The following is a 27,548-nucleotide window of genomic DNA, read 5'->3' as shown; positions in this document are numbered from 1 at the left end:
GAAAAGAAGAGACCCGTGATTTTAACTTCTTTTTTCTTTTCTTTTTTTTTACATGAAAATTATTTTGTGCCTGCAATCAGTCATCAGTTCAGAAGAACACGATTCGGGGTTGGAGCCAAACATAAGGCGAAGCAACCAAGCGTAAGGAATCATTTTCCACTCGGAAAATCTCGATAGATGTATTCTTAACATCGGTAAGATGGTAGGATGATGAGGGGGCGGGGGGCCGGGGGCGGGGAAGGGGGGTAGAAGGAAGAGAGATTGAAGAGGAACATATTTGTGCCCGTGCTCATTAAGTGTGGGATATGCAAATGTGTGTTTCTGTCTGTCTGTCTGTCTGTCTGCCTTTCTGTCTGTCTGTCTGCCGGTCAGTTGCTTGTCTGGGAACCATGCAGGCAGAGGGAGAGTCTGCATGAGAGATAGTGTGTGCATATGTGTGTGCATATTTTGTGTATATCTGTGTGTGCATGTGTGTACGTGTGTGTATGTTTGTTTGCGTGCATGTGTGTTCGTGTTCTTATGTCAGCTACTCTGTCTCATAAATATTGATGATAATTAACATATGTATAGTGCTGAATCTTGCAGAGAGACAAATCAAAACGCATACACACGAGTCATTCGCACGATTGCATAACTCCATTTCACAGAAACGAAAAATAATATATGACTGAATGTTTGGGTTTTCCTCCATGTGTGTGTTTGAAGGGGCAGGGTGGGGAGAGGGGTGTTGACGTGTGTATGCGTATGTGCGTGTGTGCGTACATGTGTGAGGATTTTGTTTATATATATATATATGATAGTCAGTCGTGTCCTACTATGACCATCATAACAGCAGAGGAGGCATCTGCTGTTCCGATTTTGTTTACTTAAGTATAATTGTGCTCTTGTGTATGAAAATGTATGCATTCAAGTGCGTATGTGTGTTTTACGTCTATCTGTGTGTTTGTTTGTTTGTTTGTGTGTGTGTGTGTGTGTGTGTGTGTGTGTGTGTGTGCGTGTGCGTGTGTGCGCCTCCTTCTCTCTAAGTGCACCCGCGTTTGATCAATTTGGCACACATGCAAGAAAACATGGAACAGGAATGCGCACATGCTGGAAGTGGTTAGCAAAACGTGAGCCGTAGGAAATCACCTATCCCCAGAGCATATTTTTGATATTGTTCGCCCATGCCACAGTGTTTCTGAGTGTGTGTCAGTGTGTGTTTGTGTTTGTGTGCGTGCGTGCGTCCGTGCGTGCGCGCGCGCGCGTGTGTGTGTGTGTGTATGTGTATGTGCAGTCACGCTTGGGTGTGTGTATGTTTGTCCACTTATGTCTGTATGTGTGTGTGATTGCTTGCGTGTGTGTGTGTGTGTGTGTGTGTGTGTGTGTGTGTGTGTGTGTGTGTGTGTGTGTGTGTGTGTGTGTGTGTGTGTGTGTGTGTGCTCAAGCATGAGCGTGAGTGTGTGTGTGTGTGTGTGTTTGTGTGCAGGCACGCTTGTGTGTGTGTATGTTTGTCCACTTATGTCCACTTATGTCTGCATGTGTGTGCACGTGTAGCGCACGTGTAGCGTATGTCATGATTGTTTGGGAGATGATGAGAGCAACCTGGCCAGGAAGTTGCCAATCATCGAAGCATGTTCTGAGCAAAGCCCTAATTGGCCGCTTTCCATTTCCAGTGCATTGTGTGAGAGCAGGATAGGTTGCAGTGGTGGTTGCCGCGGTCCGGTCCTGTCGATACAGTGTCTGCGACGCGGTTTTTTTTGTTTTTGTTTTTGTTTTTCTCTCTCTCTCTCTCTCTTTCTTCGCTCATACCGACTTTTTATGAGTCGAGTATTCCTGTCTTGTTCAATGGGTATGTGTATGTGTGCGTGTCTGTATATGTGGGGTGTGCGATGATTGGTTGTGTGTGTGTGTGTGTGTGTGTGTGTGTGTGTGTCTGTGTGTCTGTGTGTGTGCAGGCGTGCGTGTGCATGTATGTGTGTACGTTTGTGCGTTTGTGTTACTTTATATCTATCTATCACTCCTTTAGATGTGTGTGAATTTTTTCGTCTAAAATCGCACAATGTGAATGGACGTTAAACTGAAGAACACGCAAAGAATGTGATATGGTGGGTATAGACGCACGCACGCACGCACACACGCACGCACGCACGCACACACACACACACACACACACACACACACACACACACACACACACACACACACACACTCATGCAGCCCGATTTTCACACAGAGAAGTATGATGTGACAGAAGAGTTTCACAATACAATACATTACAATAAAATTGATTGATTGATTGATTTTTGCACGCCTGGTATAGATAGATAGATAGATAGATAGACAAGGTGCATGGGCACGAGCGGGCGGACGATTTATGCTGATGTCGAGGGACATTTCGACACTCATCGCATTTAACGAATCATTACTTCTCCATCACTCCTCGTAAAACATATCAAAACAGAAACAAACCAAACAAAACGTTGGTTGCAAGGTTCGCGTGTCGTTCGAATAGGGGAAGGAGGGATTTATCTTAATGTCAATGGCTATTACCGACCACAGCCGCCTTCAATAAAGTCGTTATTTCTGCATCACTGCTTTGAAGAAGGGAGGAAGAAAGAAAGAGTTGAAAGAAGGAATGAAAGAAAAAAAGAATGATCGATTGAAACAAACATGAAATAGTTGCATGATGTGTGTTTGTGGGTGGGTGGGTGTGGGCTTAGATGTGTGTCAGTGTGTGTTTGTGTGTGTGTGTGTGTGTGTGTGTCTGTGTGTCTGAGAGTGTATGTGTGTGTGCGTGTTTGTGTGTGTGGATGGATGTGTGGGTGCGTGTGGGTGAGTGGGTGGTTGGGTGTGTGTGTGGGGTGAGTGGGTGGTTGGGTGTGAGTGTGTGTGTGGGAGGGGGTGGTGGATGGGTGAATGGATGGGGGATGCAATAGGAGCGGAAGGAAGGGGAGTTGTGTATCTACATGCAGTCAAGAGATTGTGTACCCTGCTCTTCTTTTCTTACCATATCCTGGAGTCAACCAGGTCCAGAAGACACTGACACTTGCAGTGTTGATCCGAACTTGTTCTCCAAGCAATACTCCTGAAGACGCATCCATACATTACACGAGTCTTGCAAGTTCCAGTCCTCCCATTAGAGCCCATGGCACACTCAGCTCTGCAAGTTTGGAACCGGCCACTTGCATTTGGTTGAGTTGAAACCACGCGTTCTCCCAGTAAGTAACCGTGATGCTTACCACTTCGCAAGGGCGGCTGTAGTCTTTGAGGCTTTCTGTCTCCAAGTCTGTATCACGACGTTTGAGTCTCACATGCCCGTGTGTGTGTTTGTGTGTGTGTGTGTGTGTGTGTGTGTGTGTGTGTGTGCGTTCGTGTGCTTGTACGTGACTGCGTGCGTGGGCGCGTCCACCTCATGTGTGTCATGAGCATCGGGGAGATGATGAGAGCAACCTGGCCAGGAAGTTGCCAATCATCGCAGCATGTTCTGAGCAAAGCCCTAATTGGCCGCTTTCCACTTCCAGTGCATTGTGTGAGAGCAGGATAAGCTGCTGTGTTCCCCCCTCCGTCTTGTCGGCTCAGTGCCTGTGACGTGACGCTTTCTCTGAACTGACAGGGTGAGGGTGTGGGGGAAGGGAGTGTGGAGACCGGATGACGGAGGAAGGGAGAAAGGGGTGGGTGGTGGGATTTCCATCTAGTTGACCGAATTTGTATGAGTGGTGGATTAGTGTGCGTGTGTGTGTGTGTGTGTGTGTGTGTGTGTGTAGTCTCAAGAAGAACAGAGAAATTGTCGAGGGAAATAAATGGTAATGTGAGCATTCTGCTGTCACATTAAATTTAGTAAATCGTTAAATGTGCATACCTGTTTTACACCCCCCCTTGACTGACTTAAGACGTTGTAAATAATGACCATAGTGACGTCAAAGATGACATCATCAAAAGAAGGGGAATCTGAAAATCCACACTTATGATCTAGAGTGGTATATCTCCAGAACATTTTCTCAATTTTCGACTGATTATTTTGGCCGCATGTTCATTTATCACTCGAAACACCGCCTTCTACTGTTTTTCTTCAGCAGTCAAAGGGTCTGAAGGACAGAAGGAAAGAAAGAAATACAGGAAGAGAGGAATAAAGAAAGAATGAATGAACGAAAGGAAGGAAGAAAGAAGCCACAGAACACAGACAAAACTTAGAACAGGAAGAATGAAACGAAAGTATGGAGTTGTGGGGGAGGGGGCGGAGGGGGGGGGGTATCGGGGGGTCACATGGGATTCATACTGTGCGCTCAGGATCTTGGGGTCCTCCGTGAGTAAGCTGTTATATAACTGAGTTAATGTGTTATACAAATACTCCCCGAAGACGGAAAGTGGTCAAAGCGTAGGACATTCAGAACTGGGGCTCTGGGTTCCTCTTGTCGGCTCCTGGTGGGTTAATGGTGTAAATGAATTTCTGTTTTCTAATCTCTCAGTTCAGATTATGCGCACACCTCTAACCAGAACCTTTGCCAACCCCTTCAGTGTGCACACACATGCAGAAGATCACTCAGGCACGTTAAAGATCCCATAATCCACATCAGCGTTCGGTAGGTCAGTACGAACGTGAATGTACCCGACATGCACATTCCCCAAAGTGCGGTGTTGGCTGCCTGCTGCATTTTGTTTTGGTTTCAAAATAAGAGAAGAGAAGAGAAGAAAAGAATAACTTTATTATCTCATTAAGAGAAAGTACATCAGGTGCGGCAAAACAAACGTAGACAATTACTCAACACAAAAACATAAACATGACTTAATTAAAAAGAATCAATAACATATAAGACATTAATATAAACACTATTGTATATAATCTATTCACTGAATTGAAATGTTGTATTTATCATTGTAAACATATCGAAACACACCAAGGCTAACACTGCATGTATTATATTGCACATTAATTCATTGATTAATAATCTATTAGTTAATCCACCTGGGCTGGAGTTTAATCAAACATCATGAAATCTTGACGCAGCAATTCACACACAGACACGAGTTAGCGTCACGAAGGTGGGCTCAAACGTCATCCAGAACAAGGTCAATTGACTGGTTCCGGTCCAGAGTGGACTGTGTTAATGGGCTGAAATGGGAAGACTGGGACCACGCAGTCGAGTGACGTCCACTCCACAGATGTGAAAACTTTGGGAGTTTCGCTCAAATTTCTTGACCGACACTGCACGTGTCTGTATCTGTCCGACCTGTTACCTTTGTTGACGCCTGGATATGTTATTACAAGAGGAAGATGCTCACAGTTCAGACATATTACCAGCACGTTGAATAAGATTAATCTTTTAAGTGTAAACTGAACTGATTGTTTGGGTTAACTCGTATAATTGTATTTTCCTTCTTATGTACTTATCCTTTGTGCTCTCAGGCATGTGTGGTAGCTACGAATTCTTCTGTCGCTGTTTTCGTCACAAATTTTGTAACAGGACAGGGTTGCATAGCAAGTCCTGCGCCTAATCCTGAACCTGGAAGACCAGTGGACCGCTACTTTGTCTGGCCTTTACCCTTTGACCTGCCCGGCTTGGTTGGCCCTACCAAGAGCATGAACTCCCGCCTGGTGGCTCAGTTCAAGCAATCTTTCGGGCACCTGTTTATACGGATGAATAGTGAAGTGCAAGTGCTCTTTCGTTCTGTTTCAGAAAAAGCGACAGAGGTGGAGGTGAAGCTGTATGTGGATACTATTGATTCTGTCAATGAGGCCACGATGGTAAGTGGTTCATTGCGCGCGTGTGCGCGTGTGTGTATGTGTGTGTGTGCAATGTCGATAGTTGGCTTTGGATAGATTGCATAGTTTTTATCTCTACCTCTCCCTCTGTCTCTCTTTCTCTGACTCTTTGATTCTCTGTGTCTGTTTCTGTCTGTCCGTATGTCTGTCTATTTGTCTGTCTGTCAGTCTGTCTGTCTCTTTCTCTCTCTGTCTCTAATGTTATGACTCTCTCTCTCTCTCTCTCTCTCTCTCTCTCTCTCTCTCTCTCTCTCTCTCTCTCTCAATGGTCATTGCACACACAATATAAACGTAAATCACGTCCTGTGCTCATGTACTGAAGCTCTCTCAAGTTTTGGCTGTTCTCTTTTCCCTGTGTGTGTGTGTGTGTGTGTGTGTGTGTGTGTGTGTGTGTGTTTTCTCAAGATTGTTCTCTCTCTCTCTCTCTGTGTCTCTGTCTGTCTGTCTGTCTGTCTGTCTGTCTCTCTCTCTCTCTCTCTCTCTCTCTCTCTCTCTATCTATCTATCTATCTATCTATTTATCTCTATCTCTCTCTCTCTCAGTGAATGGTTTTTGCGAACAAAATAAGATGGATACCACGTGCCAAATCAATATTCTAAATCTCTCTCTCTCTCTCTCTCTCTCTCTCTCTCTGTGTGTGTGTGTGTGTGTGTGTGTGTGTGTGTGTGTGTGTGTGTGTGTGTGTGTGTGTGTTTCCGTGTGTGTTTGCGTGTGTGTCTCAATTGCACATACAAATAGTCGTAAATCACGTGCTGGGCTCATGCCCCCCACCCCCACCCGCCCACCCCGCCCCCCATGCCCCCCACTCCTCTCTCTCTCTCTCTCTCTCTCTCTCTCAATGGTCATTGCACACACAAAATAAACAAACGTAAATCACATGCTCTCTCTCTCTCTCTCTCTCTCTCTCTCTCTCTCTCTCTCTCTCTCTCTCTCTCTCTCTCTCTCTCTCTTTCCACCCTCATTACCCCAGCAAAACAGCAGCATCACTTCTGACCCCAGCCTAAACCACTCACCACCGTCAAAAAATATTTGACTACTCCTCCTTTTCCTCTTCGTCCTCTTCGTCTTCTTCTTCTTCTTCTTCTTCTTCTTCTTCTTCTTCTTCAATATTCTAAATCTCTCTCTCTCTCTCTCTCTCTCTCTCTCTCTCTCTCTCTCTCTCAAATCAGAATCCTCAAGACATTAGTGGAGGATCTTTATGACAAACATGCAGGTAGAGAGGCATCCGAGACAGCTATCCAGGGCATCCCTCTCCCTGCTCAACTCCATGAGCTGAATATTGGTGCTGAAGTTCCTCAGTCACACCAACCACTGCTGATGATTGGCGGCAGTGAAGAGATTGACTCATCACCAGAAAGATCTAACTCATCACCAGAAAGGTCTACAGGAGCCCAGAACGACCACTCCTCCGCGCTCACTCTGATATGTCCACATTCTGCCAGCGTGAGCAATATACCTGCTTCTGGTGGGCCTGTGAACAATGGAGAGATGGTTCATCCACATGACACATCAGCTTCACTTCACTTATCTTTTTTGTCGTCACCACCACGCCCATTCGTCCCCGTCATCAATTCAACTTCAGACACACAGACTGTACAGGACAATGTATCTGTTTCTTCTTCTGATACAAAAGACGCCAGTAGTTCTGAGCTCGTTGAGAAAAGTCCACCACAGAGCCAGAGCCAGAGCAGTGAGCAGTCTTCTGATACATCCTTCCCAGAGCTAACAAGTTCAAAGCCTTCTAATTTTTCTTCGAATATTTTGGTTGATCATTGTTCAGAAGACGTTGATAACATTCATCTCAGAAGTGTGCTTCGGAAAATTGCCCAGCTGGAAAAAACACTCGACACTGTGTTGAGTGATAATGATGCTATGAAAACTCACATACACTCTCTACAATCAAAACTAGACAGTCTCACATCTAAGACACTCGTAACATCATCCACACAGACAAATGGATCAGCTTCAATCACTGAACATGTTGCAAATGTTACCACTTCGAATCGTTTTCTTAATCTCGAGCATGTCGACAGTGACAACGTGCCCTGTGACACCGACTTCCAGACCTTCAAAACTCGTCGCACTTCAAACCGTACCAAACACCACGACGATGGTGATCCACAGTCTCAATCTTCTTCCAATGTCAAATCTAAAGGCTCACAGCGATCTGCTCTGAACACTTTATCTAAACTTACAATCCCAGAAAGAGCCACCAGGGTTCTAATTGGTGACTCTGTCATCAGATATATAAACCCTAGGAGGATCACAACGCCCGGTACCTATCTTTTTAAAATTTGTGTACCTGGAATGACAAGCACTGATCTGAAACAATGGCTTGACTCTTTGGGTGAAAACAAAGGTATTGAATTGGTCACTGTCCATGTCGGTGTTAACGACTGTTCAAGTAGTCGCATCGAAGAAGACACATGGAACAAACTCATATCAAGTATTCACCGTGTTTTCCCCAGGGCATCCATTCACATGAGCTCCATTGTTCCGGCAAAGGGAAATCACAACTTCAACAACGCTATTTTCCCGTCAAACAGAACCCTGTCAAGTGTATGCCATCGCCTAGGAGTACCAGTCATAAATCATATGCCATCCTTCAGATCACCTTCAGATGGTACCCTCTATTCAGATCATATCCATCTGAGTAAAAAAGGAACTGCTCAGTTGGCCCACAATCTACAGCTCACTGAAAAGCGTCTTTCAGAAACTGAAAAAATTCCTAACACTTCTCAGAAACCCAAATGGCTGACTGGTTGTCATACACACCACCATCAACATGCATCTAGGCATCCTGTCAGTCAATTAACACTTAATCAAGAACGCCGGTTCCGTGGGAAATACATTCATCAGGGTGGTCCATATCATCGTTTGAGGCCCGTTTTTTCTAACGGTCAGCCGACCCAACCCCGCAAGTTCCCTGTTCATCCATTACAGGACCAGCACTACATGCCTACACAGCCACAACGTTTCAGCTTTCCACCCGGTGCTACTAGAATGCATCAGGACCAGTTCCCCATCATACAGCCACGGCGCCACAACTTCCCACCAGCCATTCATCAGGCCCAGTTTCCCATCACGCAGCCACGGCGCCACGACTTTCCACCAGACGCTAATCAGGACCTGTTCCCCATGGCCTCACATACACAGCACTTCGACCCTCCACCCAATCCTGCTGTCTGTCATCAAGACCAGTACGACTTCCAGCCAGCTGCTGCTGATAGTCAATATCACCACTATTCCAACAACTTGTGTCATTATTCAAACAAAGTATTTGGAAACTGCTATTCTTTGTCACCAGAACAACCATCATTCCACAATGCTTACCAACATACCACACACCCTTTCCCCGTTAAATCTGTACCACTCTTCAACCCTTCTTTACAAACAGACCAATTCCCAGCTCTCAGACCTCACCCCTCGATACAATCTCTTGTATCATAAATAATTAGATGACTGACGATCAGCCCAGATCGTACATGACGTTGTGGGAACTTAACTCACCCCACCTCCCCACCTCCCCCTCCCCTGCAAGCTGTCATCGCCATGGATGTTTCAGTTTGCATCGTTGACGTTCCCAGAGACTTGCCTTGGCGTCAAATCAACGCGGACATAGAAGCTCGCTCTCTCTCTCTCTCTCTCTCTCTCTCTCTCTCTCTCAGCTTGAATTATTCAGCACTTTCCCTTACTAGAACTGCATTTCGAAAATCTAGGTAGTATTTTTATTATGCACTAATGTCAAGTCCTGCTAATGTCTCGAACTGGCCTGTTTGTGAAGGACTGCGAGTAGGTCACTTAAACATATGTCATTTGGTCAACAAAATGACAGACGTATCGAAGATGATATATAATAATGATAAACCATTCCATATCTTTGGCTTTTCTGAATCATGGACGAACATTCACATTAATGACAAATCTATTTCTATTCCTGGTTACAATATTGTTCGGAAAAATCCTCAAAAATCTAAAGAAAGTGGTATCGTCATTTATATTCAAAATAACGTTCCGTACAGAATTCGTAATGACCTACATCATCCAGATGTTGAATCACTGTGGCTTGAAGTTCAATCCCAAAATAAATCAACAGATTCGCTCCTTATAGGATTTTTGTACAGACATCCTAAGAGTTTTTCCAAGTGGTATGACGATTTTTGTGAAATGATGGACAGCGCCTGGCTTTCAAAAAAAGAAGTATTAATTTTGGGTGACTTTAATTTAGATCTTTTTCAGCGTCATAGCCGATGGAACAACATCTATACGTCTTACAATCTCCATCAGTGTATTGATTCCCCCACCAGAGTTACACAAAAAACTAGAACGCTCTTAGATCATATTTATACATCCAATCTAACATCAGTTCGAGAAATTTGTGTGCCGAATGTTGGCGTAAGTGACCACAATGCCGTCTGCATTACATGGGGAAAAAAGGGTTTCAAAATACCCAAAACAGGTCATACTGTTGTCACATTTCGGTCATTTAAACATTTTAATCTGGACGCCTTTCAATCAGACCTCATTTCTGCACCTTTCACTAACATTTATAGCTTTACTAATCCAGAAGAAGCCCTTTCCTTTTGGACTGCAACGTTACTGCATGTTGTTGATAAACATATCCCTTTAATTCAGAGACGAGTCAAGTCGGAAATTCTTCCGAGTTGGCTTACGCAAGATATCTTTCAAGCAATGGATGACAGAGACCATCAAAAGATAATCGGTCCATTCGAAGAATACCAGAAGAAACGTAATATTGTCAAATACATGATCAGAAAGTCTAAACGGTTTTTCTTTCGTAAGCTAATCGAAGACAAAAGCAACACAGCCTCCATATGGAAGGCTATACACCAACTCACCAAACCAAACAATTCAAATGCGGAATGTCTCATTCCTGTTGATACACTGAACAATCACTTTGCTGACATTGGAAACAAATTAATCGCAAATGACAGTGCACACACTTCTTTTGATTTCAGCATTTTAGAAAACTTCTGTCATAATAAAGATATAAAAACAAAGTTTTCTGTTCCATTAATGTCTATTCATGAAGTCTTATCTTATTTAGTATCGCTAAAAAATAAAAACTCGTGTGGCTTCGATGGCATTAGTCCAAAAATATTAAAACTGTCTGCACCTTATATTGCCGATTCTCTTACTTATCTCTTCAATCTTTGTCTATCCAAAAATCATTTTCCAAAAGAGTTTAAATATGCAAAGGTTATTCCCCTGCATAAAAAAGGTGATGCTAATGATGTCAATAATTACAGACCAATCTCATTGTTGTCTTCTGTCTCAAAAGTTCTAGAACGTCATGTACACCTTTGTCTTACATTCTTTATTGAAAAATATCAGCTTCTCTATACCAATCAATCAGGATTTAGACAGCACCATTCTTGTGAAACCGCTTTATGTAGAATAACTGATGCATGGCTGCGTGATATTAATAAAAGCAAGGTGGTTGGAGTGATATTCCTTGATTTTACAAAAGCGTTTGACTTAATCAATCACGAAATATTGCTTCAAAAATTGAAATGTTATGGTATTGACGATAACTGCTTATTGTTTCTCAGATCTTACCTAGAAAACCGTATTCAGGCTGTCTATTCACGTGGCTTTATTTCTTCCAAAAGGCATGTTCCAAGAGGAGTACCGCAGGGGTCAATTCTAGGCCCTCTCTTATTTTCCTTGTATATCAACGATCTACCTTTAGCAATTCAACATGCAATCTGTGATTTATTTGCTGATGATACATCAATACAATATGCTAGTCACAATGTTGACGAAATTAGTTATCACCTGAATGCCAACATGAAATCTGTCGAAAACTGGTGTGATGCTAATGATATGGTCGTACACCCTGAAAAGACAGAATGCATGTTAATTTGTCCTCGTCAGAAAAGACAGAACATAAAAGAAGCACAACTTAACATAAAATATAAAGATAATACTATCAAACAAGTTACTAAGCATATGCTATTAGGCATTACTATTGATCAAAATCTTTCGTGGCAGGAACATATTCATTGCCTCATAAAACAAGTATCATCTAGTGTATTCCAATTATCACAGATCAAACACTTTCTTGATAATCATTCTAGACGTGTGTTTTACTTTGCCTATATCCAGTCTCGCCTCAGCTATTGCTCGGTTATTTGGGGTAAATGTCCTCCTTCTACATTAAAGCCACTTTGCTCTTTACAAAAACGTGCCATTAAGATGATTAACCATGTAAATACCACAGGTGGATCTGTGCACAATATGTACAAAGAACTTCAAATATTACCTGTTCATCTACTTATTAGATATAACACATTGATTCTTATGCATAAAATTGTTCATAACGCATGCCCACAATATTTAAAATCGTTATTTTGTTTCCAGTTCCAACGTAATTCAGATAGAGCTATTGTCCCAAAGCCTAAAATTGATTTATTTAAGATGAGTCTCTCATTTAATGGAAGCATCGAATGGAACGTGCTTCCAAAGACATGTCGTCAAATTCCAGCCATATCTCTCTTTAAAACTAAGATAAGAATATTTCTATTCGATACATTTGATTAACCTACTCGCGGTCTTTTGCAAATGCTTGCTTGTACTCAGTCCACTAGCTGCCATGCCATGATGAATGAAAAATTGAATGTATGTGTATGTGTGAACAGTAAGTGCGTGTGTGTGTTTGTGTGTGTTTGAGTGTGTGGGCGTGAATGTGTACGTATGTCTTTGTTGCTTGTTTTATAATTTTGTGTGTGTGTGTGTGTGTGTGTGCGTGTGTGTGTGTGTGTGTGTGTGTGTGTGTGTGTGTGTGTAAGTACCTATGTACATGTAATGTACCAATTGTTCCAGTTTTTCATCGCTTTGTTACCTTTAATAGACTATTCAAGTTCCTATTCTTATTCGTCGTTCTTATTATTTTATTTTATTTCAGTTTATTTCTTTATTTTTTATGTTTTGTGTCGTTCGTTCTTTATTTTTTATGTCGTTAAATGGGCAGAATTGTAAAAAGGCCTTTACTGTGCCTAATTCTTTACCCATTAAAGATTCATTCATTCATTCAATCTTCTTCTTCTTCTTCCTCGGAGTAGTTGTAGTAGTAGTAGTAGTAGTATTGTATTACTCTTTTATGTCACAAAAGATTTCTCCCTAGGGAGAGCGCGTGGCTACACTGAGAGCACCACCATTTTTTTTTTTTTTCTGCCTGTATTTTCATGTCTATAGAATTTTTCCCAGGGACAACCATTTTGTTGCCGTGGGTTCTTTTACGTGTGCTAAGTGCATGCTGAACAAGGGACCACGGTTTATCGTCTCATCCGAATGACTAGCGTCCAGACCATCACTCAAGGTCTAGTGGAGGGGGAGAAAATACCGACGACTATGGGATTCGAACCAATGAACTCAGATTCTCTCGCTTCTCAGGCGGACGCGTTACCTCCAGGCCAACACTCCACTAGTAGTAGTAGTAGGAGGAGGAGGAGTAGTAGTAGTAGTAGTAGTAGAGAAAATACTGGCGACTATGGGATTAAAACCAGTCCCAGGCGAGCGCGTTACCTCAAGGCCAACACTCCACTAGTAGCAGCAGTAGTAGTAGTAGTAGTATACGTATGCGTCTTTGTATTCTTCTTCGTATTCATCTTCCTCCTTCTTTGTATACTTCTTCTTCTACTACTGCTACTACTACTTCTTCTTCTTCTTCTTCTTTCTCGCTCTTCATGACGTACCTTCATGTGTACTTCCAGGACTTCACCGTCAGCCTTCTCCTGCACCTCCGCTGGCGGGACCAGCGCCTGCTGCCCACCCACCACTTCAAGACGCTGTTCGAGGAGCACAACAAGGACTTCCTGGAGTTCGACTCGCAGAACATCAAGCGGATCTGGGTGCCGGACCTCTTCTTCCCAAACGAGAAGCGGGCCTCCTACCACGAGGTGATGATCACCAACCAGATGAGTCGTCTGTACCGTGACGCCTCCATCCTGTACATCTCTAGGTAAGGAGGTTTGGGTTGGTGGGGTGGAGGTGTGTCGGGTGTGGGGTGTTGGGGTGTGGGGTGTGGGGAGGGGAGTGTCAGTGTAGGGGGAAAGGGGGGTTCGGGGTGTGATTGGTGCTGTGGAGATATGTGTAAAGAAGGGGGTGTTTATAGGAGTGCGCGCGCGCATGTCTGTGTGTGTGTGTGTGTGTGTGTGTGTGTGTGTGTGTGTGTGTGTGTGTGTGTGTGGTTTTGTTTTTTGTTGTTGTTTTTTTGGGGTCGTTGTTGTGTGGTGTGGGACTTTGGGTGTGGGGAGGGGAGTGCCAGTGTAGGGGGAAAGGGAGGTGTGGGGTGGGGTTGGTGCTGTGGAGGGGGTGTTTATAGGAGTGCGTGCGCGCGCGTGTCTTTGTGTGTGTGTGTGTGTGGTTTGGTTTGGTTTGGGTTGGGTTTTTTTGGTCGTGGTGGGGGATGGGATTGAGGTTCGGGGTGGGGGATGGTTGGAGAGTAGTAGGAGGAACGTAGTGGATGATAGGAAATGAGGTGGGGAGGTCAGGGTTGTGTGTTAACTTTAGGAAAGTGAACTTTGAAGGGAAATTCGTCTCACCCGAATTACTAGCGTCCAGACCACCACTCAAGGTAAGGTCTTGTGGAGCGGGAGAAAAAGCTGGTGAGTGGGGGATTCGAACCAATGCGCTCAGATTCTCTCGCTTCCTGGGCGAACGCGTCACCACGGGGCCAGCACTGTGGATGGATATGGGGCGGGGGGTGGATGTGAAGGGAGTAAGAGGCATGTGTTAGGGCAGAGTGTTGTGCTTCTAGAGAAACGGAAAGTGAACTCTGAAGTGTTGGGGCAAGGTGGTTTGCCTGTAGAGAAACAGAAAGTAAAAGTTGAAAGTGTTGGGGCAAGGTGGTTTGCTTGTAGAGAAAGGGAAAGTGAAAGTTGAAGTGTTGGGGCAAGGTGGTTTGCTTGTAGAGAAAGGGAAAGTGAAAGTTGAAGTGTTGGGGCAAAGTGGTTTGCTTGTAGAGAAAAGGAAAGTAACAGTTGAAGTGTTGGGGCAAGGTGGTTTGCTTGTAGAGAAAGGGAAAGTGAAAGTTGAAGTGTTGGGGCAAGGTAGGTGGTTTGCTTGTAGAGAAAGGGAAAGTGAAAGTTGAAGTGTTTGGGCAAGGTAGGTGGTTTGCCTGTAGAGAAAAGGAAAGTAAAATTTGAAAGTGTTTGGGCAAGGTGGTTTGCTTGTAGAGAAAAGAAAAGTGAAAGATGAAGTGTTGGACAAGGTGGTTTGCTTGTAGAGAAAAGGAAAGTGAAAGTTGAAGTGTTGGGGCAAGGTGGTTTGCTTGTAGAGAAAGGGAAAGTGAAAGTTGAAGTGTTGGGGCAAGGTGGTTTGCTTGTAGAGAAAAGAAAAGTGAAAGATGAAGTGTTGGACAAGGTGGTTTGCTTGTAGAGAAAAGGAAAGTGAAAGTTGAAGTGTTGGGGCAAGGTGGTTTGCTTGTAGAGAAAGGGAAAGTGAAAGTTGAAGTGCTTGCAGAGAATGCGAAAGCGATAAATGAAGCTTAGTTTTAAAATAAAAATGAAAAACAAAAAGGAACAGAAGGAAAATGGCTGGATCGGGGGAAGGAGAGGAGACAATCGTTTTATTTAGCATGTAATTAATCTTGTCTCAGTTATAATGGCATATGTGAATTAGATACCTGTCAATCAGTTTATCAGTGAGTTGATGTTATTTCCTGAAGTTTTTGAACGGGGCAGCTCTAGAAAGGGGAGACTACTGCACCCAAGAGGAAATAATTATGAACTTTACGGGTGGTCTCAGATAAGGGAGACAGGTCAGGTTTATTTTGCCTGCCGCAAAGTATAGTTGCTTCCCTTCGATTGGTCAGCTGCTGGAGTTTGGGCGGGCTTTTGCTTTGGAACGCATTCAGATTGAAAAAAGCAATCTCTCTCTCTTTCTCTCTGTCTCTCTCTGTGTCTTGTCACCATCATCGTCATCATCTTTTTGTTATTGTTGTTGTTGATGTTGTTGTTATCGTTGTTGTTGTTGATGTTGTTGTTATCGTTGTTGTTGTTATTATTATTATTATTATTATTATTATTATCATCATCATCATCATCATCATCATCAGTGGTAGTAGTAGTATCATCATCATAATTATTATTATCATTGCTGTTATCATTTATTATTATTATCATCATTATCATCGTTGTTATTGTTTCTTATTATTATCATCATCATCATCACCATCATTATTATTATTATTATTATCATCATCATCATCATCATCATTATCATTATTATTATTATAAATTATTATTATTATTATCGTGCAGGCTCTCCATGACGCTGAGCTGTCCCATGAACCTACGGTTGTATCCCTTCGACAGACCTTCCTGCTCCATTCAGATCATGAGCTGTACGTATGCGTTCGTCAGTCTGTCTGCCTTAGTGCCTGCCTGCCTGTCTTTCTAGCTCTGTTTGTCTGTCTGTGCGTCTGTCTGTCTGGCTCGTAGAGATGTCTTAAGTGTGTCGACCTGTCTGTCTTTATGGAAATCCGCACAGAGTGTAAAATATTTACAGTGTTCGACCTGCGAATGACTGCCGTTTGTTCCTTCTTCCTTTTTCTCTCTTTTTTTTCTTGGCAAACATTCAAATTCAAATGCAGTAGACTTCAACTGTCCGCTTCAAGCAATAAAAAAAACCGAACTTTTTTTCAAATAACATATAACAAAGGGAAATGAAAAAAAAAAAAAAAAAAAAAAAACGACTAAGTAACCGACATACACTTCCTGCGTATCACTCACTTACCATGTCAGAAGAAGAATGCAACATTCAATGTAACATTTTAAGACACACATTGAAGTAGAATGATTTTTAATGGATAAATCGTACGCCTTGGATACTGTGTACATTTCAATGATCTGGTGAACGGAAAATGTTCAGTGAGAAAATATAACACTGTGTGTCTCTGTCTCATTCTCTCTGTCTCTCTGTCTCTCTCTCTCCCTCTCTCTCCCCATGTCTATGTCTCTGTCTGTCTGTCTCTCTCTCTCTCTCTCTCTCCCATCTCTCTCTGTCTCTCTCCCTCTCTCTCCCCCATCTCTCTCTGTCTGTCTCTGTCTCTCTCTCTCTCTGTCTCTCTCTCTCCCTCTCTCTGTCACCGTCTCTTTACATCCCTCTTTTCCTATTTCTTGTTGTTGTTTTCTTTGTTTTTTTCCGTTTTACCTCTTTCTCCTCCCTTCGTCTTCTTCTGTTTCCCTCTTCTTCTTTTTTCTTCATTCTCTCCATCCTGTGTGTCATCATCTCCGGCAGCTTCTCTCTCTCTCTCTCTCTCTCTCTCTCTCTCTCTCTCTCTCTCTCTCTCTCTCTCTCTCTCTCTCTTTCCTGCCTTCTCATCGCCTTTTTTTTCTTCCCCTCCTTACTCTTCTTATCTTCCTATTTTTGACTTTCCTCCTTTCCATCTCATCTTCCTTCTCTTCTGTCTTCTACCCTCCCCGCCACCCCCCATCTCCCCCTCCTCCTCCTCTTCTTCTTCTTCCTCTTCATCTTCCTTCCTGTCCTCTTCCTCCTTCTCCTCCTCCTTCTCCTCCTCCTCCTTCTCCTCATCCTTCACCTCCTCCTTTTCCTCTTCCGCCTCCTCCTCCTTCTCCTCTTTCTCCTCCTTCTCCTCCTTCTTCACCTCATTCTTCTCCTCCTCCTTCTCCTCCTCCTTCTCCTTCTTCTCCTCCTTTTCCTCCTTCACCTCCTCCTTCTCCTCCTCCTCCTCCTCCTTCACCTTCTCCTCCTCCTCCTACTTCTCCTTCTCTTCCTCCTTGTTCTCCTCCTTCTCCTCATTCTTCTCCTCCTTCTCCTCCTCCTTCTCCTCCTCCTTCACCTCCTCCTTCTCCTCCTCCTCCTCCTCCTTCACCTTCTCCTCTTCCTCCTACTTCTCCTTCTCCTCCTCCTTGTTCTCCTCCTTCTCCTCATTCTTCTCCTCCTCCTTCTCTTCCTCCTCTTTCTCCTCATCATTTTCCGTTTCCACGTCCTCCTTCTTCAGCACCTCCTCCTTTTCTCCTTCTTTTCCTCTATATCCTCCTCCTCTTCTTCTTCCTCCTCCTCTCCTCACGATATCTGTCAGCATATTTTGAAGAGGCTGAATTCCTTTTTCTTTTGTCACAATAACCTGAAACATTCCGAGCTTGTTTGGGGTTGGGTTTTTTTCTGTGCTGTTTTGTTTCGTTTTTTGTCTTGGAAGAAGGAGATTGATCGTGAAGGTTGAATTCACCTTTATTTCCTGCTTCCTGTTTTGCGTGTGAGCCTGGAAGAGAGAAAGTGTGTGGAGAGAGGGTGGGTGCTGGAGCAAACAGAATGTGGGACCAGGGTGGGTATATTTGGGGTGTGGGGGGGGAGAGAACAGAGCGTGCATGTGAGCCAGTGAGGGGGAAGTGAGAGGTGGCTCTCTACAGCTCTGACATGTGTCAGGGAAATGTTTGTACGTGTGTGTGTGTGTGTGTGTGTGTGTGTGTGTGTGTGCGCGCGCGCATGTGTGTGTGTATATGTGTGTGTGCGAGTGTGTTTGCAAGAGAGAGCGAAGAGAGACCGACCGACCGACCACCAGACAGACAGTGGGGGATTGCTGAGGTGGGGGTGTAATGGAGGTTAGGGCTGTCATGCAGGCAGAAATAAGAATTTCAGATGATTTCCTGAATGTTTGTTTCTTCTTCTTCTTCTTCTTCTTCTTCTTCTTCTTCTTCTTCTTCTTCTTCTTCTTCTTCTTCTTCTTCTTCCTCCTCTTCTTCTTCTTCTTCTCCAATGAATAGATAAATAAATAGATAAATATATCAATTGAAATATATGTGTCGATATATTCATCAGTAAATAAGTGAATGAATAAATAGATAGATGAATAGATTTATCAATTGATATATATAATGTTCATGTATTAATTAATGAGTGGTAAATAAATGAATGATTAAACAGATAAATAAACAAATAATAAATAAATAAACCAATCAATCAATAGATAAAATTAAAATGACGTTTTAATGTTGTGAACTTTATCGTTATTCACTCACCATCACCCTCTCTTTTCCCTTCCCACCCCATGCCACCACCACCACCACTGCCACCACCACCACCACTGCCACCACCACCATCATCATCACCAACACCACCACCACCACAACCACCGCTGCCACCGCCACCACCATCATCACTAACACCACCACCACAACCACCACTACCACCACCACCACCATCATCACCAACACCAACACCACCACAACCACCGCTGCCACCACCACCACCATCATCACCAACACCACCACCACTGCCACCACCACCACCACCATAACCACCACCACCAACTACAACCACCACCACCATCACCACCACCATCATCACCAACACCACCACCACTGCCACCACCACCACTACAACCCCAACCACCACCACCACCATCATCATCATCACCACCACAACCACGACTAACATCACCACTACCACCACTACTACCACCACCACCAACACCACCACTATATCCACCACTATCACCATCATTACCACCACCACCACAACCACCACCACCAACAACAACAACACCGCCACCCATCTACGCGCCCCACCCACCCACCCGCCCCCCACACACCGCTCACCCCACCACCTACCACCACCACCACCCCCTATACACCCCCCAACCAGTCGGGTACGCGGACGACAAGATCGTGCTGGACTGGATGAACACCACGGAACCCCTGGACCCTAGCGCCCTGGCCACCAGCCCCGTCATCGTCAACACCAACGTGGAGCTGCCCCAGTTCGAGGTGGTCGGCAGCGACGCCATCCGCTGCAACAAGCGCTACCACCAGAAATCCGGTGAGTTGAGTTGAGGGAGGGAGTTGTGTGAGGGGGGGGGAGGTGTGGATGGAGGGGGGAGGGAGATGGAGAGAGGAAGGGGGGGGGGGGACTGATACAAAGACGACCTGCCAACACCATCAGACAGCAGGCTGAGCTCCAGGAAAGAAAACAACATCTGCAACTACCTGCTGGACGCAGTACAGATGTCTTTCTTCCCCCGTACCATTTCGGAATGGAATACACTGCCCCAGGAGGTTGTCACAGCCGAGTCGCTGGACTGCTTCAAGTCTAGACTCGCCTCCTGCCTGTGACACAACAGAGTAGTCCCCCCTGACCCCCCCCCCCTTCCCCCGCACTGCCCTTCAACACCTCTATTTAAGTCCCACCCCTACCAGCCAGCAAGTCCACCCACACCCACTTTTTTTCTCCCACTGGTAAGTAGTGTCGTAGAAGGCTAGGGCTGTGCCGGTCGGGTGTATTCCCGAGGACCGCTACGGTAGCCGGATTGGCCTAGCTGGAGATGCGAATACACCAGTGGACTGCGCCCCATCTCCCCTATCAGTCAACAGAACATCCCTCGGTAGCCCAGCTAACTTGCACCCAACAGCAACCTCCCACAACACGACAATTTTCATCAGCATACTGATGTTGGTCGTTAAGTGGAAGAAGAAGAAGTAGACAGAGAGAGAGAGAGAAGTGAGGACCGATACAGAGACAGCGAAACAGAGATAGAAACAGAGAGAGAGAGAGAGATTCATTTTCAGTTTCAGTTTCTCAAGGAGGCGTCACTGCGTTCGGAGAAATCCATATACACTACACCACATCTTGTACGGCAGATGCCTGGCTGTATTTTATCAGGGGTACAATGCACTAGCAATGACCGCATTCGATATAAAGAAATCTGCACTTACCGAGAGAGAGAGAGAGACGGACACGGACACGGACACGGACATTGTTTTATTGTCATTGACAATACTATCACTGGCAAGGGGGACAATGTATGAACAAAAGAATAACGGTGGTTTATATAGAGAGAGTTTCAGCTTAAGTTTCATTTTCTCAAGGAGGTGTCACTGCGTTCGGATCTGGGTGCAGGACCTCTTCTTGCAAGGCAGCTGCCTAACCCAACAGCATAACACAACGCACTGAACCAGGCTTTAAGTGCAGATTATGTCTATTATTTTTGTGTGCCTTTCAGAGTGGTTTTCGCCAAAGGACACCACTGTCGTTTTCATAGGTTCTTTTTCAGCGCGCCTAGTGCCTGCTGCATGCACATGGGACATCGGTTAATAGTCTCGTACGAATGACTAGACGCTCACTTTGAATCTTCCACTCAAACTTGGGAGAAGGGACGATACCGGGAGAGAGAGAGAGATGCGGGGGTGAGGGAATAGAGAGGGGTCTGAGAAAGATGAGGAGAGTTAGGTGGGTGATGGGGGTGGGGAGGGGGGTAGGATGCTGCTGGCAGAGTATTTGTTTTGTTTTTTGTTTTGTTTTGTTTTTTTCTGAGGGGGTAGAGGCGAGAGAGAAGGGAGAGGGGAGAGACAGGGGGTAGAGGCGAGAGAGAAGGGAGAGGGGAGAGACAGGGGGGTTGAGGCGAGAGAGAAGGGAGAAGGGAGAGGCAGGGGGTAGAGGCGAGAGAGAAGGGAGAGGGGGAGGGAGAGGGGAGACAGGCGAGAGAGAAGGGAGAGAGGAGAGACAGGGGGTAGCGGCGAGAGAGGAGAGACAGGGGAGACAGGCGAGAGAGAAGGAAGAGGGGAGAGACAAGGGGGTAGCGGCGAGAGAGAAGGGAGAGAGGAGAGACAGGGGGTAGAGGCAAGAGAGAAGGGAGAAGGGAGAGGCAGGGGACAGAGGCGAGAGAGAAGGGAGAGGGGAGAGACAGGGGGTAGAGGCGAGAGACAAGGGAGAGGGGAGAGACAGGGGGTAGAGGCGAAAGAGAAGGGAGAGGGGAGAGACAGGGGGTAGAGGCGAGAGACAAGGGAGAGGGGAGAGACAGGGGGTAGAGGCGAAAGAGAAGGGAGAGGGCGGAGAGACAGGGGGTAGAGGCGAGAGACAAGGGAGAGGGGAGAGACAGGGGTAGAGGCGAGAGAGAAGGGAGAGGGCGGAGAGACAAGGGGGTAGAGGCGAGAGAGAAGGGAGAGGGGAGAGACAGGGGGTAGAGGCCAGAGAGAAGGGAGAGGGGAGAGACCGAGTCTAGAGGCGAGAGAGAAGGGAGAGGGGAGAGACAGGGGGTAAAGGTGAGAGAGAAGGGAGAGGGGAGAGACAGGGGGTAGAGACGAGAGAGAAGGGAGAGGGGAGAGACAGGTGGTAGAGGCGAGAGAGAAGGAAGAGGGGAGAGACAGGGGGTAGAGGCGAGAGAGAAGGAAGAGGGGAGAGACAAGGGTTAGAGGTGAGAGAGAAGGGAGAGGGGAGAGACAAGGGTTAGAGGTGAGAGAGAAGGGAGAGGGGAGAGACAGGGGGTAGAGGCGAGAGAGAAGGAAGAGGGGAGAGACAAGGGTTAGAGGTGAGAGAGAAGGGAGAGGGGAGAGACAGGGGGTAGAGGCGAGAGAAGGGAGAGGGGAGAGACAGGGGGTAGAGGTGAGAGAGAAGGGAGAGGGCTGAGAGACAGGGGGTAGAGGCGAAAGAGAAGGGAGAGGGGAGAGACAGGGGGTAGAGGTGAGAGAGAAGGGAGAGGGGAGAGACAGGGGGTAGAGGCGAAAGAGAAGGGAGAGGGGAGGGAGGGGGTTGAGGTGAGAGAGAAGGGAGAGGGGAGAGACAGGGGGTAGAGGCGAGAGAGAAGGGAGAGGGGAGAGACAGGGGGTAGAGGCGAAAGAGAAGGGAGAGGGGAGGGAGGGGGTTGAGGTGAGAGAGAAGGGAGAGGGGAGAGACAGGGGGTAGAGGTGAGAGACAAGGGAGAGGGCTGAGAGACAGGGGGTAGAGGCGAAAGAGAAGGGAGAGGGGAGAGACAGGGGGTAGAGGTGAGAGAGAAGGGAGAGGGGAGAGACAGGGGGTAGAGGCGAGAGAGAAGGGAGAGGGGAGAGACAGGGGGTAGAGGCGAGAGAGAAGGGAGAGCGGAGACAGGCGAGAGAGAAGGGAGAGGGGAGAGACAGGGGGTAGAGGCGAGAGAGAAGGGAGAGGGGAGAGACAGGGGGTAGAGGCGAGAGAGAAGGGAGAGGGGAGAGACAGGGGGTAGAGGCGAGAGAGAAGGGAGAGGGGAGAGACAGGGGGTAGAGGTGAGAGAGAAGGGAGAGGGGAGAGACATGGGGTAGAGGGGAGAGAGAAGGGAGAGGGGAGAGACAGGGGGTAGAGGCGAGAGAGAAGGAAGAGGGGAGAGAGGGGGTAGAGGTGAGAGAGAAGGGAGAGGGGAGAGACAGGGGGTAGAGGCGAGAGAGAAGGGAGAGGGGAGAGACAGGGGGTAGAGGCGAGAGAGAAGAGGGGGGCGGAGCGACAGGGGATATGGGGGGTGGGGGGGTAAGGGGGAGGCGGGGTGGTGACAGAGGCATGACAGGATAGAGGGAGATGGGGAGATAATATGGATGAACTGGCGGAAGCTAGGAGGGAGACTGAAGCGGAGTTCTACTCAATCATAACACGTTTTCAAAAAAAGTTGATGGAAAGATTATTTAAACTAAATGACTAACTGTGTACACGGACATGGCATGCTCAGTTGTCTAGGTTCCCCCCCCCCTTCCCCCCCCCCCCTTTCTCTACACACACACGCATACACATACCGTCTCTCTCTCTCTCACACACACACACACACATACACACACACACACACACACACACACACACACACACACACACACACACACACACACATTCAACCGTCTCTACAATAAGGAGAAGAAAAAGAAAAAGATGATGATGATGATGAAAGAAGAAGATAAAGAAGGAAGAGGATGTTGATGATAATGATGATGATGATGATGATGAAACATTACCATCATCGAGTATAAAAATAAATTCATTATATATATATATATATATATATATATATATATATATATATATATTGTATTCACGCCGCTGCCACCGTCACCCCCGCCTTCGTCGATGCCGCCTACCCCAGGGAACCACAGCTGCATAGAGGCTGTGTTCTTCCTGCAGCGGAACATCACGTACTACGTGGTTCAGATGTACATCCCGTCCATCCTGATAGTCATGCTGTCCTGGATCTCCTTCTGGCTCACCGTCAACTCCGTGCCGGGCCGCATCTCCCTGGGCGTGCTCACCGTGCTCACCATGACCACCCAGAGCTCCTCCGTCAACGCCTCCCTCCCCAGGTGAGTCGCTCCAAGTGGGAGACAAGGCAAGACAAAGACGAAGCAAAAAAATTATTTCATAATTTTCGAGGGTCGTAGATAAGCTTTGAGAGTTCAGGGGACATGACAACACAAAATATGACAAGACAAAAAAAAACTATATTTTGTAATTTACGAAGATAATCGATAAGCACTCAGGAGTCTAGGGAGACAAGAAAAGATAAGACAAGATGAGACAAGACAAAAAAAAGTATTTTGTTATCTTCGAGGATCATAGATGAGCACTGAGAGTCCAAGGAGACATGTTAGGACGATACAAACTAAGACTAGAAATTCCATGTTCTTCGTTCGGTGATGAAAACAAAAAGTTCATCCGAAATGTATATAAATCACTTAAGCATTTTCTCGGCATAAACTCTTCGCTAACATTATTACACTTTTGCAGGACACAGACACACTGAGTGTAATTCCTGCTACTTAGATACTGGTTTGATAACTGCGATAAGTCAGTTGATTTACATAATGAAGAAACTAATTGCAATCACCCTGCTGACTTACATAATGAGTGTAATAACTGCAGTCCCCCAGCTTACGTACATAATGGACATAATAAGTGCAATCGGCCACCTGATTTACATTGTGGACAAAATAATTGTAATCCCCCAACCCATGTACATAATGACTTTAACAACTGCAGTCACCAACTGACTACATAATGAATATGATAACTGTTATCCCCCAACTGGCGTACATAATGAATATAACTGCAGTCACTAACTGGTATACATAACGAATATGATAACTGTTACCCCCCAGCTGACGTACATAATGAATATGATAATTGCAGTCACTAACTGACGTACATAATGACTATGATAATTGCAGTCACTAACTGATGTACATAATGAATATGATAACTGCACTCACTAACTGACGTACATAATGAATATGATAACTGCAGTCACTAACTGACGTACATAATGAATATGATAACTGCAGTCACTAACTGACGTACATAATGAATATGATAACTGCACTCACTAACTGACGTACATAATGAATATGATAATTGCACTCACTAACTGACGTACATAATGAATATGATAACTGCAGTCACTAACTGATGTACATAATGAATATGATAACTGCAGTCACTAACTGACGTACATACTGAATATGATAACTGCAGTCACCAACTGACGTACATAATGAATATGATAACTGCACTCACTAACTGACGTACGTAATGAATATGATAACTACAGTCATAACTGACGAACACAATGGATACAAAATCTGCAATCACCCAGCTGATTTACATAATGGACTTAACTGAAACCCCCCAGCTAATGGACACTGTCACTATCCCTATCAGTAGCTCAAGGAGGCGTCACTGCATTCGGACAAATCCATATACGCTACACCACATCTGCCAAGCAGATGCCTGACCAGCAGTGTGACCCAACGCGCTTAACTCACTCAGTACGGCCAGTCCTCTCTTCTCCTCTACACAGACCCCTCGGATGTCCAGTGGGTGTCTGAATGACCCAACATTTAGCTTCCGTCGTCAGAATTGTGGTATTCTTTGTCAACATTCACCTCTTCAGTATAAGAGCCTTCCGCTTGCAATATTTTGATGATGGTAACTGGGGTGAAACTTTGTTAACGTCGTCTCTTTCGCCGTTCGTATGGAAAGAGTTAATCAGGCCTTGAGAAAGAAAAGAAGGAAAAAACAAAGAACCCTGTGAAAAGGAAAAAGAGCAATTCCACTCCAGCCCAAAACGCAAACACACACACTGTCCATATTTTAAGCATGTTAATCACAAAAAAGTGTGAACTTTTTGTGTTTCAGTGATCTGATGTGTGAGTCACGGTCATGTTTTCCCCATCTTTCTGCTGGCAGGGTTCCCACAGATCATGTGACCAAACAAAATTGCACCCTTCTCTACAGACCAGACTAAAAATTTACAAACCGAACATGACCGTAGTCAAACTGAATCCAAACAACAAGAGAGGCAAGGCCTTCAAGACTCACTTGTGATACACTTTTTTTTTAAATCCAAGCTTTTTATGTATTGAGTATAATTTCAAAATGTAATGTTTAAGATGAGAAAGATCAGTTTAAAGCAAATTAACTCCCCTAGCATTAATTACAGAGTAATTTCCCTTTTTTACTATCTGCACCAAAACGTTTGCAAAATAAATAAAACTTCCATGCTTAGCAAAAGAAGTTCCTGTTTGAACAAAAAATGATAATAATGACTGCTCTAGTTGTTGGGTCAGAATATCAGATCAAAGTGCCAAGTTTAAAGAATACAAAACATATAAATATAACAGTAAATGCAGTTTGCATATAATTGGGCTTCATTCTTTATTTTTTTGTGCCCAACCCAGAGGTGCAATATTGTTTTAAACAAGATGACTGGAAAGAACTGAATTTTTCCTATTTTTATGCCAAATTTGGTGTCAACTGACAAAGTAGTTGCAGAGAAAATGTCAATGTTAAAGTTTACCACACACACACACACACACACACACACACACACACAGAGAGAGAGAGAGAGAGAGAGAGAGAGAGAGAGAGAGAGAGAGAGAGAGAGAGACAACCGAACACCGGGTTAAAACATAGACTCACTTTGTTTACACAAGTGAATCAAAAATCACCTGCTCCACACTGCTGGTGAAAAGAGATTGGCGGATATATGATACCAATGTTCAATGTTTTTTCCTAACACTTTTAGTTTTTTCAGTTATTTGGGTTTTTTTCATAAATGCATTAAGCTCTGTGTTGAATGGTACTGATCAAGAATTTTATTAATATACCAAGACTTTTCGAGATCCTGAAGGGCATTTTTTTTTTTTTTTTTAACAAGAATTTTCTAACCCTGGAAATGTTTCTCTCTTTTTTTTTCTAAGACTTTTCCTGGTCTCCATGACTTTGTATGAACTGGACATAATGGACATAATAAATGCAGTCATCCAGCTGATTTCCATGCTGAACACAATAACGGCAGTCACCCAGATTTACAAACTGAGCATAGTCACTGCAGTCTCTCCCAGTTCAGTGACTTACAATAACGAACATGACCACTGCCGTCCCTCAGGGTGTCGTACACGAAAGCCATCGACGTGTGGATGTCCACCTGTCTGGTGTTCGTCTTCTGTGCACTGCTGGAGTTCGCCGTGGTCAACGTGCTGAGCCGCAAGGACAGCTTGCGGGACTTCTCCATCCGGAGGGTCTTCAGCATACCTAAAGACCTGGAGAACGGCGCCAACAGGGAGGTAGAGGACCCTTTGTTGTTGTTGTTGTTGTTTGGGAATTAAAATCATTTTGTAGGCGGTGGTGGTGGTGGTTGTGGTGGAAGTGGGGTTTCTTTTTCTTTTCTTTTTTTTTAAGTTGTGAGAGAGAGGCAGACAGACACAGAGAGAGAGAGAGAGTGAAAGAGAGAGAGAAAGAAAAAGAGAAGGAAATCCTGTTTCACTTAACATCATGGATATGTGGTTGCTGTGGATGATGAAAGAGAGAGAGAGAGAGAGCGTGTGTGCATATATGTGGCTATGCTTGTTCATGGATTTGTGTGTTTAGACATCTACGTACGCGCATATGTACATTAATGCACACACACACACACACACACACACACACACACACATATATATATATATATATATATATATATATATACATATATATATATATATAGAGAGAGAGAGAGAGAGAGAGAGAGAGAAAGACACACCAGCACACCGTATACATACACCCTACACCCCATACT

General features: G+C 45.0%; 1 protein-coding gene across 1 annotated transcript in view; it reads left to right on the top strand.

Annotated features, from left to right (window-relative positions):
• Window positions 1-27,548, top strand: part of LOC143299121 (glycine receptor subunit alpha-2-like) — a 30,549-nt gene that overhangs the window by 2,157 nt on the left and 844 nt on the right. Inside the window, exons 2-7 of the mRNA XM_076612251.1 lie at window positions 5,655-5,722; window positions 13,477-13,724; window positions 16,027-16,109; window positions 19,373-19,546; window positions 23,580-23,793; window positions 26,877-27,054. Of these exons, the coding sequence (XP_076468366.1) occupies window positions 5,720-5,722; window positions 13,477-13,724; window positions 16,027-16,109; window positions 19,373-19,546; window positions 23,580-23,793; window positions 26,877-27,054 (900 nt within the window). The 5' untranslated portion in view covers window positions 5,655-5,719. The remainder of the gene's footprint in view (window positions 1-5,654; window positions 5,723-13,476; window positions 13,725-16,026; window positions 16,110-19,372; window positions 19,547-23,579; window positions 23,794-26,876; window positions 27,055-27,548) is intronic.

This window comes from Babylonia areolata, chromosome 24, assembly GCF_041734735.1.
Source record: "Babylonia areolata isolate BAREFJ2019XMU chromosome 24, ASM4173473v1, whole genome shotgun sequence".
NCBI lineage: Eukaryota > Metazoa > Mollusca > Gastropoda > Neogastropoda > Buccinidae > Babylonia > Babylonia areolata.
The sequence above is the reverse complement of the archived record's forward strand: the minus strand, read 5'-3'. Positions and strand labels throughout refer to the sequence as shown.